The sequence below is a fragment of the Microchirus variegatus genome (assembly GCF_963457635.1).
Source record: "Microchirus variegatus genome assembly, chromosome: 18".
NCBI classification, from domain to species: domain Eukaryota; kingdom Metazoa; phylum Chordata; class Actinopteri; order Pleuronectiformes; family Soleidae; genus Microchirus; species Microchirus variegatus.
The window spans coordinates 20,457,386-20,477,751 of NC_139819.1; the positions used below are offsets into that span (position 1 = coordinate 20,457,386).

At 39.9% G+C, this 20,366-nt stretch overlaps 1 protein-coding gene across 1 annotated transcript in view; it reads left to right on the top strand.

Annotated features, from left to right (window-relative positions):
- Positions 1-11,803, top strand: part of nos1 (nitric oxide synthase 1 (neuronal)) — a gene marked incomplete at both ends in the record, with an annotated part of 37,474 nt that extends 25,671 nt beyond the window's left edge. Inside the window, 11 exons of the mRNA XM_083905210.1 lie at positions 3,137-3,311; positions 4,072-4,210; positions 5,318-5,396; positions 5,525-5,718; positions 6,070-6,239; positions 7,538-7,748; positions 9,082-9,169; positions 9,806-9,927; positions 10,146-10,294; positions 10,675-10,869; positions 11,681-11,803. Of these exons, the coding sequence (XP_083761336.1) occupies positions 3,137-3,311; positions 4,072-4,210; positions 5,318-5,396; positions 5,525-5,718; positions 6,070-6,239; positions 7,538-7,748; positions 9,082-9,169; positions 9,806-9,927; positions 10,146-10,294; positions 10,675-10,869; positions 11,681-11,803 (1,645 nt within the window). The remainder of the gene's footprint in view (positions 1-3,136; positions 3,312-4,071; positions 4,211-5,317; positions 5,397-5,524; positions 5,719-6,069; positions 6,240-7,537; positions 7,749-9,081; positions 9,170-9,805; positions 9,928-10,145; positions 10,295-10,674; positions 10,870-11,680) is intronic.
- Positions 11,804-20,366: the final 8,563 nt, after the last annotated feature.

Consider the following 20,366-nt stretch of genomic DNA (forward strand, 5'->3'; position numbering starts at 1 on the left):
CTGCTCAGCACACTCCATGATCTTGCATGTGTGTCATGAAGTCAGACTAGTCACCCTTCTGTTGCTGTCCACCTAACAGTGCATCAACAGGCAGGTGTTGAGTGAATACCCTATTGCAGGGGTCTCAAACTCAATTTGCCTAGGGGGCCGCATGAGTTAGAGTCTGGGTGAGGCTGGGCCGCATCCAACTAAGAGCAGTACCTTTACTTGGTAGGCAGGTTGGTTTGTATGAGAATAGTCTGTGGCATTTGCCTCAGCAGCCATAGCACATTTACATCGATCGCAAATGAGTGATGTTTCTCTTGTTTGGGCTTTATTTCAGTACTTTCCCAAATGGATACGCAAATAAATGCTTACCATACTGTACCAAACTGATCCATTACATGGCGTAAGAGGGGAAGTGCACGGGGAAGTCATGAAAAGTTCTTCCACTCGAAAGTTCTTCAACTCTAAAGTTCTTCAACTCTAAATGCCATTTATGCCTATCTTTCTCATGAATTGCAATCTAAAACTATCAGCTATTCTGGTTATTTGTTGAAAAGAACTCTGATCCACTCAAAGCATCCAGACTTTCATTAATGTGGGCAGTGCATCATTCCAGGTCTTAACTCTCCTGTACTCCACATGACGCCTGAGAACCCCATCTGACTTGTGCACAAGAAAGAAGGGAGACACAAAGCAGCTTGAACTATCCTTAAATATGCTTTCTCACCTCTTGGTATTGATTTCATGGTATGTGCTGGTAGGTTCATCCACAACAGGGATCTTTGTGCTTCACCTGCTCAGTGTTTCCTAAGTCTTTGGCGCAAACTGCACACACATTGACTTCTATAAAAGTGCACTGAGCTGTGCTTGTTGTTTTGGTGTACCTCCCAGGTGTAATCAGTCTCTGTTTGTCACTGTTAGTTAACTGTCACTTCCTCATGGTTTGCATACAAATACAGCAATTCAATAGGGTCACCCTCAACACACTGGTTCAGAATACTTAACTGTGTCTTCGGAGGCAACAAGAACTTCTTCTTTGAGAGATTACGCACCTGGATGTGGAATACATAACTATATATATATAATATATCACAGTAGGAACAACCATCAATCTACCTGAAAATGGAGTATTCCCAAGCTCAATCAGCATATTAGAGTGTCTGTCAGCCTGCCCAATATGCCCCTTTGCCTAGACTGCGGCAACTGGTGATGCATAAACAAATACTCCTGCTGCATGAGCCATAGAAAACTTTCCCATGACCTCCACTGGAAGGTCTGACTTCAGAGAGAATCCCATTATCCTTTTGATAGTGTGTTAAACTCTGAGAGCACTAATTGCCTCCACCGTTTAACAATGTTTACGTCAATGGTGCGGTTCACAGATGAATTGTTGTCAGGGAACCACAGGTACACGCTGGTACAGGTATGGTCATCCCATACCTTTGGTGACCCACTGAAGTTTAAACCAAGCACAACAATAGGGGAAGGAAAGTGATTCAAGTGACTCAATGTTGTTGGTGCCAGATGGGCTGGTCTGGGTTTTTTTAGAAGCTACTGATGAACTGGGATTTGAATAATGTTGCTGACCATGTCCATACCTCTATAGCCACCGTGTATCCATCCTCTGATTCCTACCTCCTGCAGGACAACATCTTTAAAGTTAAAATAATGTCAAACTGGTTTCTTGAATATGACAATGAGCTCACCAAACCCAACAGAGCACCTGAGATATGATTGAATGGGAGCTTCACATTAGGGCAAAGGAACGGTTTATTTTCATCATGGCTGGTTCCTGCCTGGGGAGAAAGTTCCACCTCATCCTCCAACAATATCTTCAGGTGTCTCTTGAAGTGTATATAGTAGCTATTATAGTAAATAGTAGACAAATTACACAGTCACCAAAACCTGCAGTATTTCTCTGTTCCACAGTCCCAAAAAGAGAAGTGACCAGGTAAAGATGCCTCCAAACAGCTCTGCAACTCGAGCCAACTGCCGACGTCCGCTGCGGTACCAAGACTAGACCACTCATTATCCCGCTAATCAACTCTCTACACTCTTAGAAATAAAAGTGCTAAGTAGAACCATAATGTTCTTCAGCTTGTCCTCATAGGAGAACCATTTTTGCTCCAGGGAGAACCTTTTTATAAAGGTTCCACCTGGAACCCTTTTGGGTTCTCTGGATCAAAATGGATCTTACTGGAACCATTAGTGTTACCAAGAACTCTTGAAAAACCCTTTCTTTGGGAAAGGTTTTTTCAGAAGCAAATGATTCCAGGTAGAACCTCAGCCCGTGTAGAAGGACACTTTTGGAACCCTTATTTCTAAGAGTGTATTAACTGCCCCTAACAAACTCTGACTTCGAAAATCACACTGGAAATCTTACTTATACTAACATCAAAATGTGTAGTCTAACAAAAAATGATTCTTCTAATAACAAAATGTGTACCCTAACCAAAAATGATGAGACCGGTCACAAAGAATAATACATTTACCCTCTTTCTGCACTTTACTTGCATTTTTTCTGTGCTCAGTATCAACTTTTAAGTTTCAAGGAGTGAACATTATTATTATTATTAGTAGTAGTATTAGTATTATTAGTATTATTGTGATTACCTTTGGATACAGAGCCACAGCTCAACACAACTAGAAGTAAATGTATCATCATTATCAGTGATGAGTGCAAGATACAAGGAGTCTCCTTTCTATTTTGGTCCCCTCAACTTTTTTTAGTAACACATTGATATGAAATACAGAACTTGTCTATAAGATGCTGACATCAGGCTGAACGACAGAATTTTATTCTCTATATTTCTCACTTATTATATAAACTCTGAAAGCGGATTTGTGCTGTGATGCGTAATTGCACTGGACATTTGCTGTTAAATTAGAGAAGACTCCAGACTTTAGTTTGATTTGGGCCGACTGCTTCACGGCAAAGTAGCAGTAAGATGTGCTTTGTTTCGTATTTGTATAAATAAAACGAGACAGGAAGATAATTCATTAACAGTTTGGACCTTTTCAAGAGGGTGGAAAGAAGAAAAAGCGAGTTTCTAACACGGGCTCTGTGGTGACAGTTTGCAAATGTGTGTTTTTTAATTTTAAACACCGACTCTCTGTCTGACTCTATTTCTTGGTGCGTGTCTGTGTTTAGGTTCTCAGTGTTTGGCCTTGGCTCCAGGGCCTACCCACACTTCTGCGCCTTTGCCCACGCTGTAGACACGCTGTTTGAGGAGCTGGGGGGAGAACGCATCCTACGCATGGGAGAAGGAGACGAGCTGTGTGGTCAGGAGGAGTCTTTCAGAACCTGGGCCAAGAAGGTTTTTAAGGTTGGTTTCTTGGGCTAAGACCCTTTTGGTTTCGTTTGTACACTTTTACATTACATTAGTGCCCGCACACTACATGAATGGAATAAGCCATAATAATTATTATTATTATTACCACTAAGACATTTACATGACATGCAATACACTTTTCACTACTGAAATACATGAACAGTGTATAGATTTATACTGATACACATGGAAAATATGGTGCAAAAAAAGTGGTTTGACAATGGTAGAGTATTACAAGGAGTTTGTGTTCTCCGCTGTTCTACACTGAGCTGGTGTTACGAAGTCTGATGGGAGTGAGGAAAAAGGGTCTGTGGAAACACTCTTTTTCGACACTGTGGGTGTAGAACGAGCCTCATGCTGAAGGGGCTATTAAAGCTCCCACTGTGTTGTGAGAGGTGTTGCACATGAATCTCAGGTTTGCCAAAATCCTTCTCTCACCCACTTTCTTTTTGAAATCCAGGGGGCAGTCCAGGAGCAAGCTCTCCTAACCAACTTGTTCAGTCTTTTCCTGTCCTTGTCATTGCACCCACTCCCCAAGCAGACCATGGCATAGAACACTGCAGACATCAGCACAGTGTCACAGATTGATAATGCTGTAGTGTGGCACGTTGACATTTTTGTTTTTTCCGCCAAACTTGATCTTGAAGTGTCCTCACTTTGTCTGGATTAACGATGCTGCTTTACCTGTGAACTGATGCTTTGAGTAATGACCCTCTTCCTCTTCCTTCCTGTGGTTTTGTTGTAAAATGTCAAGGCTGCTTGTGATGTCTTCTGTGTCGGTGATGATGTAAACATCGAGAAGGCCAATGACTCCTTGATCAGTAATGACCGTAGCTGGAAGAAAAGCAAGTTCCGCTTGACGTACACAGCTGAAGCCCCACTGCTCACTGAAGGTGAATTATAATTCTGTGGGAAATGAGTGACTAACCATACATATACTGTGTATATATATGTATATTTGTATGTATGTGTATATATATATATATATATATGTGTGCATTAGTGCTGTCATTTATCGCGCAGCCAAAGAGTTGTACGCTAAAGTTACAGTATACGAGTGGATGGCAGGCGATGTGCGTCTCTCCGTCTCCAATTAAACCACGAGACTTTGTCTGCGTTGAAGAACGGCTCTGTATTCACAGAACTGCGGGCTGATTCACAGCCTCTGTTATTATTGTGTGGCTCTCACAATAAGAGGAATAACTCAAAATATGCAGGGTGACAGAGATATTCACCTGCGGCTCGCTAATGTAAACACACGGAACACATTATGTCCCGCCTCACAGACGCACCTCTCTGACGTCACATGTTATACTCAGTAGTACACTAAACGTCTCATAACTCCTGTAGCACACACACATACACAGCTCCTCACACACATTAGTTTGTGTCTGATAGGGTGGTTCAGTCTGTAGAATAAGATATGGAATAATAATTCATCTAAAATTATATTTTGACTCACATTTTGGCTTGAACAAATATTGTCTCCTGCGATTTGAAATTGCAGCTGTATTGTGATTTAGATAAATTTTGATTAATTGTTCAGCCCTACACTACAGTATATGCCAATGCTGTTTTCAATAAAAGAGCATTTGCATAAAGCAAGCTGATACTCTTTTCTATGTTGATAAGAGTATTAAAATGAGGAAAAAATAATGGTACAAAAATTAAATCAAGTGACATTTAGAATAGATAAAAATGTGCGATTAATTGTAATTAAATGTGATGACATTAATGCGATTTATATATATATATATATATATGAGCATGTCTTAAGGATGCATTACCTAAAGCTTTGGAAAAATCCTGAACATCAATGTGGTGTGGTGTAAAACAATTTGGTTTGTAGATCATCATTGACACAATCACTCCTCACAAACACACAAACCACATATTGTTTGTTTTCTGATATTTTAAGAGAAACTATGCATCCTAAACCTTGACTTATTTCTCACACAATGTCATGCATGTATATTTACTTTGTTTCTACTCGTCAACAGCATTATACAGCATTCACAAGAAGAGGGTTTATGCTGCAAAGATGTTAGAATCACAAAATCTACAATGTCACAAATCCAAGTAAGTATCCAGCCACATTATTGTTCCCATCGTTGTATAATGATTCTGTTAGATGCAGTGTGTGCACTAAACGGAACAGACTGAAAATGGTGCAACATTGTTCCCTATGTCTCTGATCTCTGTTGCAGTCGCTCCACCATATTTGTGCGGCTCCACACAAACAACCATGACAGCCTGCGCTACAAGCCCGGCGACCATCTGGGCATCTTCCCTGGCAACCACGAGGACCTGGTTACAGCTCTCATCGATAAATTGGAAGACGCTCCACCTGTCAATCAAATTATTAAAGTGGAGTTCCTGGATGAGCGAAACACTGCCCTTGGTAAGTGATGCTATTACCTACATCACAGCAATTATAATGTCATTGGCGTACAGTTTGAAATCTTAAATCAAAACACCATGAAGTAACACCTTAGCTAATATGGCAGTTTAGTGTCAGCTCTCATATTGTATCCGCTTTTATTTTTCAGTTGTTTATTGCCACTTGAAGGCAGGTCACACTCTATATAATGTTACTTCATGTCTTAACCAAATATTATAAAAACATATATATATAAAATGATGTATATATAAAAATATGGACATAATCACTGGGTCTGGCGTCATATATTCTAAGAGTCATTGGAATGTGTGTGAAAATATGAATCAATGCATCTTTCCCCGTTTTCTACAGGGACAATCAGTAATTGGACGAATGAGACTCGTATCCCTCCATGCACCATCTATCATGCCTTCCAGTATTTCCTGGACTTCACCACCCCACCTACCCCTGTGCTGCTGCAGCAGTTTGCTGCTCTTGCAACCAGTGACAAAGAGAAAAAGAAACTAGAGATCCTCAGTAAGGTAAATTCACTCGCAATCTTTAGGATGATTGAGCTGCTGCTGCATTGAGCATCATAGCTTTTGTAAGAATCCTCTTGTTGTTATTTTGCTGTTGGAAACCTGCCACTATTTGGAAGGAGGACACACTCTCATGTTGTGCATGTGATATATAGCTCAGGTGTTGATGCTGAATGAGGAGTGAGGCAAACAGGATTTGACCATGCAGTATGATTTGGGTTATGCAAGAAAATAAATAATCTTGATTTGAAAATATTGGGTAATCATTTTAACACGGGTCAGAATAAAATCGAACAGCATCTGTTGTCGCCTTTGGTAAATCGTATCTGTGCGTAGGCTACATCCAAACATACACTCTCCTCTTGCCAGTTGACAGCTAAATGCATGCAGATATTTGTTTCAGTCTTTATTATGATGCACGGTTCAAAGAATGACCATGTGTTTAAGGCACAAAAGTAACGAGCATATGCATTATGTTTGCTATCAAAATATGGGAATATGATGTACCTTGCATCAATGGAAATGCGTACAGTAGGAGGTCGCTGGCAATTATGCAGGCAGTAGCAGTAGTAGGCAAATAATAGACTGACTTCACAGGAAAAAGAAGCAGATCCTAAGAAACAGCACTGCACTTCAGTATTATCTTTGTATGTGCTAAATCTGGAGCTTCTTTCCGGACTAAAGCCTTATGACTTTTCTAATCCTCTTTCTATGTGAGCACATTCATAAGCACAGTGAGCATCAACAAGCGGTCAGCTGTCGTCTCTGCTTTATTGTTGTACTGTTTGAAGAGCTGATTAAAAAAATGCCATGCTCTGAAGTCTAGAATTTTTGCACAACCCCGTTTGTTTATGAAGGTCAAATGAGTTCTGCTCCTAAACTCGTTGTAATTGTAAGGTGCTTCAAACAGTGCTTCACACACCAGGCTCCCTCATTTGCACTCCACTGCTAATCATCAGCCCAAGAATGAAGCAAAATGTGGTAAAATATTGAATTTTTTTTTTAAGCCTGATCTCTAAATTCATCCTATTTAAATATCATTGATGAATAACAAGAACAGTTGGACAGTGAATGGTAAATGTCTCTGCCCATGGTTGCCTTCTGCTCTTGAGTCAGAAATGTTTACAGATCTAAAAGAAGAAGCCCTCCTCCAAGTGTTAAATAGCTCTGCGTTGCAATAACTGAACAACCCCTCTGCAACACCACATTGCAGGACATCCAAAAATTGAACAGCTTACCAAGACAGAGATTTTGTCCAATAAACATCCACATGTACCTTTCATATCTCCTTGTCGCTCCAGGGCTTGCAGGAGTATGAGGAGTGGAAGTGGTACAACAATCCGACACTGGTGGAGGTGCTAGAGGAGTTCCCATCTATTCAGATGCCCTCCACTCTGCTGCTCACCCAGCTGCCCCTGCTGCAACCTCGTTATTACTCTATCAGCTCTTCTCCTGATCTGCACCAAGAAGAGATCCACCTCACAGTGGCTGTGGTTTCTTACCGTGCCAAAAGTAAGGACCTGGTGGCATGGTGTTTAAAACTGTCTAGCTCTATTTGTAGGTAGTATTAATGAACCTGCTCTTTTGAACATTGTTTCTTATTCCTGGCAGTTTGAGTTACATACTAGTCCATCCATCCATTATCTACCGCTTTATCCTCCACCGGAGGGTCGCGGGAGTGCTGTGCTATCTCAGCTGACATAGGGTGATAGGCGGGGTACACCCTGGACAGTTTGCCAGTCTATTGCAGGGCCACATAGACAAACAACCATTCAACCATTCACTCTCACACCTACGAAAATTTTGAGTGACCAATTCACTTAATCCCCAAATCTGAATTTCTTTGGACTGTGGGAGGAAGCTGGAGGTCCCAGAGAACCTGGAGAATACATACTAGTCATTTCACCAAAATTCAAATCTCAAATCAAATCCTGTGGTTCCTGCTAAACAATATTCAGCAAGTCAAAAATAATGCACATCATATACAAAGTTTGTGATAGATCTTTCAAGGTTGCTGCAATGACTCAATAAACTGGAAGACATCTTGGAAAGGTAGTGGTTAGCACGCTCGCCTTTGCAGCAAGAAGACCCGGGTTCCCTGGGTTCGAGCCCCAGTTGGAACAAAGGCCTTTCTGCATGGAGTTTGCATGTTCTCCCTGTGTGTAGGGGGGGGCTTTCTCCAGGTTCTCCGCCTTCCTCCCACACTCCAAAAACATGCAATAAATTGACAGTCGGTGTGAATGTGAGAGTAAATGGTTGTTTGTCTCTACATGTGTCCCTGTGATGGACTGGCGGTCTGTCCAGGGTGTACCCCACCCATCGCCCTATGTCAGCTGAGATGGGCACAACACCCCCTGCAACCCTCCTGTGGAGGGTTAAGCGGTAGATAATGGATGGATTGATATCTTGGAAGATCCAGTATGTTGACATAGAGCAACTAGAATACCTCTGCAATTACAGGGTTATATTATTTAGAAACCTCTCAGATATGGACATTTATATACTGTATGACAGTATATAAATGTATTACCTATTATATACCAATTTAATTTACCAGTGCAAGTACCCAAAACATGCACTCTCTCTCAGCTAGCAGACCATTGCTACTCACTGTTATTTTCCTCTCAGGCGAGTAATGCATACTTGTGCAGACATGTTATGAGTATTGTTAAAGGAGCAGCTCAATTACTATAATTTCCCATTTAGAGCTTACGAATGAGAAACAGCTCTACTCTTATGAAACAGGTTCAGCCACACACATATACACACATGCATGTTCAAGAGAGTGGGAAGGCAGAAGGGGGAGAAGGAGGTGAAGTGTTTGTTTTTTAATTGTCCCATTCAGATGGAGAAGGACCCATTCACCATGGAGTGTGCTCATCATGGCTCAACAGGATAGAGAAGGGGGAGATGGTGCCATGTTTTGTCCGAAGGTTTGGTTTGCTTTGTTTTTCCGAAGGAATTTCATGAGTTTCTCAGATGAAAATAACCAAATGGTCATCTTGTTGAGAGTTAGATGAGAACATGGATACAGATACATATAGTATGAGTTGCCACCACTAACTGGCTAACCTAGTTTACCATAAAGATGAGACTTGGAGAAGTAGTATGCTCTGTACAGGTCCAGACTACTGTACTAGCACCTCGAAGAAAGCTCACAAATTCTTCAGTGTTGTAGTCTAGTATTACAGGTTGCTAAGCAACTGGTGCCTACCATGAAATAGTCAGATTTATTCTTTTACACGAAAGAAAGAAGATGCACGTCAATCAAAGAGCTGTAGAGGTGATGATTGGTAGATAATTTACACGTGTGGTCTGAGCCAAACCAGCCGTTTATCCCTTTTTCACTGTTTATGATCAGCTGACTGCAGGTAGCAGGCGTATGCTAAGCTAACTGACTACAGACATGAAAGTGGCCAATTGCCTAATTCTCTAAGATAACAAATCATGCATGCTCCTTAAATTTTACACTCCAAGTTAATTTAAGTGAATTGCCCCAAGCAGTTTGGCCCCTGTTATTTGCCCATTTCCTCTTTTTTGATGTCTATTATTTTTTATTGTTGTTTTAGTGCACCATCGTTCCAGCTTCCCAAAGACAGCCAGGCACCTTGTATCTTGGTGGGTCCAGGAACTGGTATCGCCCCTTTCAGAAGCTTCTGGCAAAAAAGACTCTATGACCTTGAACACAAAGGTTGGTTTCCACTTCATTACTTTCTGTTATTGAGACATAGAGAGCATTTGCGGTTGAATTATTCCACTGCTTCACAAGCACCTGCTACAGAGAATCTTCACAGAACCGTCAAGCGCTTGTCTGATTAAGTGAATATCAAGCTAGTTTCATTTAATACTCAAGTTAAATAAAAATAAAAACCAGAGAGCAATAATTTAACCCTTCTTGTCATCTTCAAGGGATAGAATCATGTCCCATGGTCCTGGTATTTGGTTGTCGGCAGTCTGAGATGGACCACATCTACAAGGAGGAGACCATCCAGGCCAAGAACAAAGGGGTGTTCAAGGAGCTCTACACGGCATATTCTAGAGAGCCTGGAAAACCAAAGGTACACACAGTGAACAATCCATTAGTCTGATGAGTGTTGTGTGGGTTTGAAAGGGAAAGGGTTGAATAAAATCAGCTGGAGCTCATCATGTACAGTTTGTCCATTTGAAGGTTTTCTGTAGCTGCTCAGGTTTTCATCTTTTGTTCCTTCTGCTTTTTGCTGTTTAGAACAATGACATTTGTTCTGCCCTTTTAAGCCGATTCGTTCATGAAGTGATATAAAAGTAGAGAGAAGTGTTAGGTTTCTGCTGACATTGCACCTTGAAGAAATGGGTGATGTGCATATAATCTCCTATCACTTTTACACGTCGTTTCTGTCTCTACTTTAGCTCCGACTTTTTTTTAATGAACACTCATCATTCCTCCTCTTCTCCCTGTCAGAAATATGTACAGGATATTCTGCGTGAGCATCTGTCAGAGCTGGTGTACCAGTGCCTGCGGGAGGAGGGAGGACACATCTACGTGTGCGGGGATGTAACCATGGCTGGAGATGTTCTCAAGACTGTGCAGCAAATCGTCAAGCAGCAGGGCAACATGAGCCTGGAGGACGCCGGCTTCTTTATCAGCAAGCTTCGGGTAAAACATTTATCGCTGATCCACTGAAAAGGAGTGAGAGGACAAAAAAAGCACTGCTAGTTTGGAATCCTGGAGGACTGCAGTGATCTCCTACTGAAATGAGTCGATAAAATGCAGCTTTTTCACCTGTATGCTGTGAAAATGTTGAGTCACTCTTCCCTGAGGTGAAAAAACGTTGCCCAATGTCTTACTGTCACCTATAAATTCAAGGGTAAAGAGGCTTAAAGGCCAAGCTTGTTAACACCTGTGCACGTGTCGCAGTATAAAGTATATGAAGACATCTGTCCATAAAATAAAATATCTCACTTTTTTGTAGCACTAGCATTCAACTGCTATGTATTGTGTATATTCAAATGAATGAATACATTTATTTTGAACAGAAAATAAAAACATAAAGAAAAATGTCAGAAAAGGAGCAGGATGAAGTGTATACTTTTTACTAATTCCTACTCCCTGTTCAAGTCTCCCCCTCCTTATTATATTTACAGTATGAACATAAATAACAGGATATTTGACCACATGACGACATATCCTTAGAATCTGTTGTTTGATATATTAAAGCTCCATACATGTTTCCCGTACCTTCTGGATGTGTAACAATGAAGTGATTGAGAATTAATTATACTGTATGGTCATTATAACTTTGCTAAAACAATAAATGTAATCGTAATTTACATTATTCTAAACTCCTTACTTAACTCGATCCACAAATCTACGTACATAGTCTTTATATTTAAGAAGCAAAACAAACATGTTATTATTATTATTGCTATTTAATCATTTTTTCTTTGTCATCTCTTGCTGTTTCTAGGATGAGAATCGTTACCATGAGGATATCTTTGGTGTTACTCTGCGCACCTATGAGGTCACAAACCGACTGCGCTCAGAGTCCATCGCCTACATCGAGGAGAACAAAAAGGATTCCGATGAGTAAGTGGTTTATTTATTTATTTTCCAACATTTTCCGTAGTGGCTGCTAAGACAAATGGTAGATCAGGAAGTCCAAAGCCTCCTTTTCATAGACATTCCTGTACACATAACAATCACACTGGAGAGAATATGATCAAGACCCAAGGAAAACAACATCAGTAGAACCAGGGACAAGGAAGTAAAAACCCAAGAAAGAAAACAATAGTTCAACAAAGTCCAGTCCATATAAACAGGAAGTGCCTGAACAGCTGTGGGGTCACTATACACCAATTAGCATATTACTGTTGTGTTTGCATCTGGTATGGGCCATTTATCTGTTTCCATATAGAATCACTTCATCTGTTTAATGTCCTGTTCAACTGATATTTGCCTCCATACAAACTTTTTTTTTCTGGGAAGTCTATGTGTCGCTTTATTGCTTAACGAATGTCATAATGACAACGATGACTCATGGTTTTCCACTCGGGACAGATTGTCAGTGTCTGTCATGACAAATCTGGAGTTGCTATTTTTTCATGATATGCAGAGGCGATGATGACTCTGCAATGCAAAGTAAGGTCATCAGGAAATACTCCACAACCAAATGAAGACACAACAGGTTCTCCAGCTGTGTCCAAAAATCCTCTCGTTTGGATTTGCTTGCAGCAGCAGTGGAACGATTGGATGATGCCTGAGCTTATCTCAACTTCTTAAGCAAAGGAACCACAATACTGTTTGGGAACCGATGACCTTTCATTTAAAAGGAATTGAACGGCATTGATATTTCCAATACCTTCACCAAATTGCAGTTTGCAGTTTCTCACCCGTGCACATCAGCCTCCACCTGGTGAACTAACTGTAGACTCACATTTAGTTAAGCTCTATGTAATAATACCACATTCTACTGTATCATCCTCTGACTTAGAGAAGTCACTGCTAATTTGTCAGTCAATTTAATGACTCAGATTTATGACTCATTTTTGTCACTTTCATTTTTTATTTTTTTAAATATAATCATCTTGTGCACCAACCATACAAGAGCTCACATTCATTCATCCCTTTTTTTCATTCATAAGTATTCTCCTCCTTAGATGTTTTGTTATCCTGAAAAGATAGCTGAGTGTGTCCACACAATGTGAAACTCTGCGACCTTGGCAGAAGTTTGCTCTCTCTGAGTCGTTGTATCTGTCCTTCAGTGAATTTTAGGAAGCATAGTAATATCTGTTGAAAAAAACGCCTCGATAATGCACGCAGTTCTTCCGTGTTGTTCTCCATTCAGCTTTTCACCTGTGGTGCTAATTTGCCACTCTGATTAAAAAGAGAAAATCTGAAAATAAAAACTGGCACAGGGCTTGAATTTATCGAGCTCTGGTCCAAATCCAATCTGCAACCTGTAGTCGTCGGCGATGCCAGTGAGTTATCACCCCGAGTTTGAGATGAAAACAGAACGGGTAACCATAGAAACACATGGAGAATGGCCTTTAAACTAACAGGATTAGAGTGAAAGCGAGTGGCTCTGCTCCATTTCTGTTTTTGCTTTGTTTCCGTCGTTATTTGTGCATATTTAAGATTAAACACTCCATATACCCTTGCCGTGAGAGCAAAACAAGGGCCCTACATAGCCACTATGGCTCATTAAGTACCAACATAATGCCTCACAGACGATGGTTCCTGTGTGGATTGTCACTTGAATTTCACATTTGGCCATCAAAGCCCATGCTTGCTGCATGAGTAATGACTGTAACAGCTCTATTTCTATGTCTCTGTGCTCTGTCTGTCTATCCCTCTGTCTCCTTCTGTCTTTTATTTCTCAGGGTTTTCTGCATGTGAGTTGATGAATGGGGAGAACAACCAGTCTGGAGGATTCCGCAGCACTGGTTAAAAGAATACTGTGCCATTTTTTTTTTTTTTTTACTGTAAAAATTTCTTTCTTTCTTTTTTACAAACCACTTTAAAGCACCCATAGACTGGGAGTTCCAATGAACACTGTTTTCTGGTGTGTATCTGCGCCATGACCTCATTTATGAAGCCCTAAAGTTTGGAAACGAACTGTTCAGCCACTGCTGAGAACGCTGGGTTTTATTGTATTCTCGGGCTCTGCAAGCGCTCTGAAAAAGCATGGAATCGTGACGTAAGGATCCCGTCTCCTGAACAGCAGCTCCTCCTCCTCCGGGCACTAGTCCGGGCACATCCGTTTGCGTACATTGAATCGCAGAAGAAGAAGAACGTCTGTTGTGGAGGTGTTTCACGAGCAACAGTGTCTTTTATAATGAGTAGCAGTGCATCCACCGTGCCAGAGGGGGGAGCTGCGCTTCTGAGAGCTGACGTGCTAATTACGTCACTTCCAGGTACCTGGCCAATCACAAGACAATTGGGAAAGCTGTCGTTGGCTGGCCAATCACAACACAGTTCTGTCTTCTGGGAGTGAGATTTCAGTCTCAAACATCGCGACTGACGAGAGCTTCAGTAAGGAGAGATTTCTATCAGTTCGTTTACAGCAATTAGAGGTTTTTGACCATAAAAACAAGTTAATGTATGTAAGTAGACCTCCATAACTAACATATATGTGCCATAGGACCACTCTATGGGAGCTTTAATGTTTCTGTTGGACTTGCATTTTTGTCTCTAGCAAGTTGAAAATGTTCTGTAGTCTGAGAATCTGTTTTTGCTTGTTGATTATACTTCCAAAAATGATTGATTATAATTTATTCTGTGTAAACCTGTTGTGATGACCTGCCTCATTGTGGATGCATGACCAAGGAAAGAATATACTCAATGAATATAATATACTCTGTATTGTTGTTATAGTTGTTTGTTTTCTTTTGTTTATTAGGTTTTATATTTACAAGGGAATCTGTTGCGTTGATAACAGAAATATAAATGTCTGATTTATGACTTAAGTTGACTCAGAATCAGGGCTGATCAAATGTGCTCTGCTGTTTTGTTTGTTTCTTCTGTTTTTTATATCGAAAGGCTGTAGATCCAGAAGAGTTTGAAATGTGAACGATGTACAGTCATTCATGGATTCATGTTACAAACACGTGATCCAGCTCATGACGGATGGTAGTTTCAAAGAATGGACGATGCATTTACACCTCCGCTGTACAAAAATTAAACCAAATTATTCTGAATACGAGTGCTGATATTGATATCCTGTGCTGATGAGGGATCACGGAGGAGAGCTGCGACATTGAGGTACCACCTGACTTATTGCAAATTAGTCATGTCGGTTCTGGTTAGCTCAAATCTTTTTAAACGTGAAAGAGTTTAAGACTTTAAGACGTATTCTGCAGCCAGTTACCAGGGGGTGAACCAGGGGTTTAACTTCCTAAGTCTTCATTTACAGTGTATGATGTGTTAGTGCTCTTATCAGTGGCTTGTCCATTCTCTCATGACATCATATCACGAGTCAAAGCATGTTCTTGACCCGTGGAGAGCATACGCTAAAGAGAAAAGCTTTCACGTTTTAACCAATTATGAAAGCGTATTACATATATTATCATGACACTTTGAAAAGTCTTCTTTATCTCCTTCTTGCTGTGTCGTAGTTGTACACAAACCAAAGTTCCACACGTTTTATAGTCGGTCAGCTGTGAGGATTTTCCCTGGTTGGAAGCAGAGGCATTACGACAGATGCCAAAGCCCCTCCTCCAAATAGCCGATGATGTTGATGTGATGCAGCATAGGCTAAAGGCAGGATATCAGTCTTTGTACACACAATTAAAATATAAAATTCAAAGGGTACGCTGGTAAGGTTTTGTTACCTTCAGCTGCTCAACAAGGCTAATCCTCTGAGCCTGTAATGCTGCATTTACCATACAAAAGCATGGTCGCGGTATTTCAATCACTGCGCTCTCAGTGAAAGAGATGTTTTTCCTCCATAAGACGTGACATGAGAGAACTCAAGCCTTTAAAAGCCTGTCTGCAGCAGAAGCTTTGGAAACATATTTGTTTGAGCACACTGTGCTACCCATAGCTATCAAATTTGCACAGCAATCACCTGTTGACCTTTTTTTTTTTTTTTTTTTCACCATCACGACTCCGGTGCCTCTTGCCTTACATTAACGCTCAGCTTCTGCCTACATACACTCTTCACCCTCTCTTTTGTCTAATGCCACTCTTTCACTGTGATCTGACACCTGCTTGGTAGCATCAGCTTGTGTGAGCGAATGTGTGTGTGTGTGTCATAAGTGCGTGCTTCTCTATATAAGTGGGTGTATGTTTTTATATTACCTCATCAAAGTGGTTAGATTTAAAATGAAATTTGGTGCTCCTCAATTCACACGATCCTGTTCTTACAGCTGATGTTTAGGTAACACCAAACTGGCTTTAGCTTAGTGTACTATTATTAATTCCAGTCCAAAGCGGAGAGGCGGCGGCGGCGGTGCTGCGGCTGTGCTCACTTGCTGCTTTCCAGTTAGTCAGGGTTGTAATTTCAATACTTTTTGTGCAGCAGCCACATTGTTTATTGATTAAATCTGACGAAACCTGCAGGGTTTTCTCCTTTTCCCAGTCTTGTTTATAACCTGCTCTCTAATTGACCGTAAAGATAGCTGTTATTATGACTAAAGATTTCAGTGCGATGTCCATTTGTCCCTAACGGCTGCGAAGAATATGTTTTGTTTGTTTTCCTCTGAGTTAACGGACAATTTCCACTGTCCCCTCTGTTGTTCATTCAGGATGAATGTCTCCTCTGTGTCATTTTCTTTAAACAGATTCAGTTTCATTTGAACGAGAAAATCTCGGTGGTGTAAAACAGCAAAACAGTTACAAGATTATAGCTTCTATATATACATATATATATATATTCAAAGATAAAGCATAACATATAAAGAGTACCACTGATCTTTTTTAAGAGTGTATTTTGATTATGTAAATGAGCACTATGATTCTGCTTTAAAATTCTGGGAAAAAAAGAAAGAAAAAAGCCTATTCTTTAAGGTGTCTCGCATATCTTTTAGGTATGGGGATAAAAGAGCAGCATTAAATAAATGCATGGTGATCTCTGTCATAAAAACCTGTCTATTTACCAGCACTGTGTCAGTCAGTGAGACTGTATTGTGAGGTCTGGTCTGTTCCACGAGGCTTTGGATGCTTCAAAAAAAAAAAAAAAAGTAAAACTCTTTTTCTGTGTTTGTATATTGCTGCTATGACCAACTCTGATCCAAACAGCCTCTGCTATAATGACCTTTGTTGTGTATTTAAATAAGGATATTCCATTTTAATGCGTCAACTGCAAGGACATTGCATTTACTCACAAATAAAAAGAAACATTTGCAGAATATGTCGACAGTGGCTTTGTTTGTGTGTCCTGTTTATCAGAGGAATAAGACAGACTGGAGAAGTTTGTCCGTACAGTGGAGCGTTTTAGATTGAAGGTCAGATTTATTGTAAATAAAGAGCTTTTGCAGTAAACCATTCACGTGCTTCTTTTCCTCTTGTTGTCCTTCAGGTTGTCATGGCTCAGTGCCATGGCAACCTGTCAACAAAACAAGCCGCTCAAACTTTACGCCGAGATTCTGATTGGTTGACCCTCCTTATATTGAGCAGGATAGGTTGCATGAAGACGTCGTCTTGGTCAAGTACGGTGCAGTCAGTGATTAACACTCATAGCATAAATGTTTTACCAGCAGCTTTGATGTAGATGGGAAATGTGATTTATATGTAAATGCAGCAGAATTTATACGTCATTCTCTTTACATTGGTGTTTACCATTACTCTGACTCAAAGTCATGGTTTATGGGAAGACGTTGGCAGAGGAGATGCTGATGCCTTCTGTGCTGGAAGATGATGACGCAGAAACAGAAAGTGAGAAGCTGCAGCTGGGGGAGGTAGGACGCAACTGACCAAGCAGCCAAACTCTAGAACAAGGGAAGTGTGAATGTGTCGGGAAAGCAGGTTGAAGCAAGGACACAGCAAGGACACAGCAAGGATACAGCCTGAGAAGCTTATTTAGTGTTGAAAATAACAATATGACACTGCTGACTTAGACCAGGGCTTGGATGAAACAGAGAGAGGGGATTACATTATTCTATAATAAAACTATAAACGATGCAGTAGATGTGTGTGATATGATCTAACTATTTGGCAACAAAAGAAAGGCTTTAAGTGTCGAGAAATTCCAAGAGAAGTTTTTGTACACTGAGTAATAAAAAAGAGATCTCAGGCTTTACAGTACTGAAAGGTAGGTATGTCGGCTCACTATTTGGCAAGCCACAAATCACTGCTGCCCTTTGTATCTAATGTATTTTTATTTAAAGTTTTACAATAAGGGTCCCTTATTTAACGTCAGTTAGTACAATATTAAGCATTAATTAACTGTTTATTAATATATTAACAATCATTATTATGTATTACTTAGCATTAGTTAACATATAAGTTAATTAATTAATAAGCAGTTAATAAAAGTTAATATTGTAATTAGTTATCATTATGCATTTCTCAGCATTAATTTATTATTAAATATTAACATGAAATTAACATAGAATATCACAGAACTCATTCATGGTTAATATTCAATGGACTTGTTTTTTTAATCATCATAAAGTTCTGTGAAGGCGAAATTTTTGATGATTAGCATACAGTTAATAAGTGAATGGAAAAAAGCATCCAAGAAAACAACGATTCCTGTCTAAACTAATAGCCACACTCAATTAAATAAACCATTAGATTGATCATTTTAACTTTTAATAACGTCATTTTCAGCTGACTGTATTCACTAACAGTGCGTTTTGCGAAATGCCTCTATCTCAGCATATCAGCACCTCAATAGTTCTCAGCATATCTGTTATCTGTAAATATCTGTTTTAATGTGTTTAAATAATGTGTAAAATGCCTTATGTGATTTTTTCAACGGCATTTCATCTAATAGTGGTTAAGTAATGCTTATTTACCAATGTTATGTGTTGCCTATAGGATACATGTTTACACTTTACAGCAACATGTACACCATATAGTGAATGATTAGTAGATGCATTAGTTAGCTGTTACTTAATGCTTATTCACTCCAAATAAACACCATCGGTAAATGATTACAAGAGACATTATTAACAGCTTACTAATATGACTATAACATAATGTGTTAATTAATGCTGAGTAATGCATACATAATGATAACTAATTAACTGCATATAATGCATTAACTAATATGTTAACTAATGCTAAGTAATACATATAAATGACCAAGCACTTAAAAGCCTTTCATTTTCTCAAAAAACGACAGCGCGCCTCATAATCCGGAGCGCCTTATATATGGCTCAATTGGTAAAGTTTGACTTTATCTGTTTTGTTGACATTCCCTTTAGCACAGCTCCATCTAGTGGATGCATAACGCAACCCCAGTCAAACGTTTGACTGCAATATCTTCTATTCTATGCGCCTTATAATCCGGTGCACCATATAGTGCGGAAAATACAGTAATGTTAATTAAGGGACCCTTATTATAAAGTGTTACCTATTTTTACATCTACTGGAAATATTAATTCATTCATGCCTAAATGATTTTCTTTCTCCTAAAGTGTTTAAGTTATACATTACACTATACAGTAACAAAATGCTAACAGTATGGTAATATTATATATAAAGGATGTAAAGATATAAGGGATGATGAATTTCATCTTAATAACACAGAAACTGCCAATTTTGTTTCACATTTTAATGTGAAAGTGGCCTTTACTAGTTCTCATGACCAAACTTAAAACCTGGATATTACTGAGGAAATGTTATGTAATTAATGTCAAATTGTCTCCTTTTTAACACTTATCATTGTTTATACCAGGCTTATGTTACCAGCTGACAGCATCAGTTTACAGCAGGTCAGATGACATGTTCAGTGAGTCTCTGGTCCTCTTATTTATGTGGCTGAGCTCCCCTCAAAAGTTAGAGAAAAAAACAAGTTTCTGTCTCAAAAGGTGAAAGGGCGATGAGAAGAAAGTCGAATGGATGTAGCGACAGAGACGAGTGACAGAGTTCACAGACTCTGGGCATCACTTCTACCCTGAGCAGATCATGCAGATCCATCAAATCCATCAAATCGCCTCACCCAGCTTTTCAAACTTACATCATACTTTCTCATCCATCCAGCAAAGAGGGAGCCGGGCAGAGGTCAAAATGCGTGGGCCACAAGACCAGCCCTCCAGTCTTGATGGGAATGTTTCAGACAGAGTTGAAACAGAGGGTGAAGAGGACGCTGAGGAGGAGCATGTGATCTCTGATGAAGACTATGACACAGATTTGGAGCTTGGAGGTTAGTTTGATGACAGAGAAAGTAGGCTTAATTATTATATGAGAAAGGGGTGTGATATCCCCGCATTTAATAATAAAGAAAAGGCAAGGCAAGGTTTGCTGTTGCTTGTTTTATACCCGGATCAAAAAAGTAGGTTAGTAGTGATTTTTGTAGTCGAGGCCTTTAAAGATGAACAGATGAGGCAAAGATAATCCTTTATCTTCTTCGCTTTTACAAAAGCATATAAATGATTAGCTCCCATTCTTGGTGTCAGGCTTCTTTGTCATAGTGGTGAAACCATCTGAATAAGAACTTCTGTCAGGAGGATATCAGCCCCTCCCTCAGAAAAAAGTCCCATCTCTTC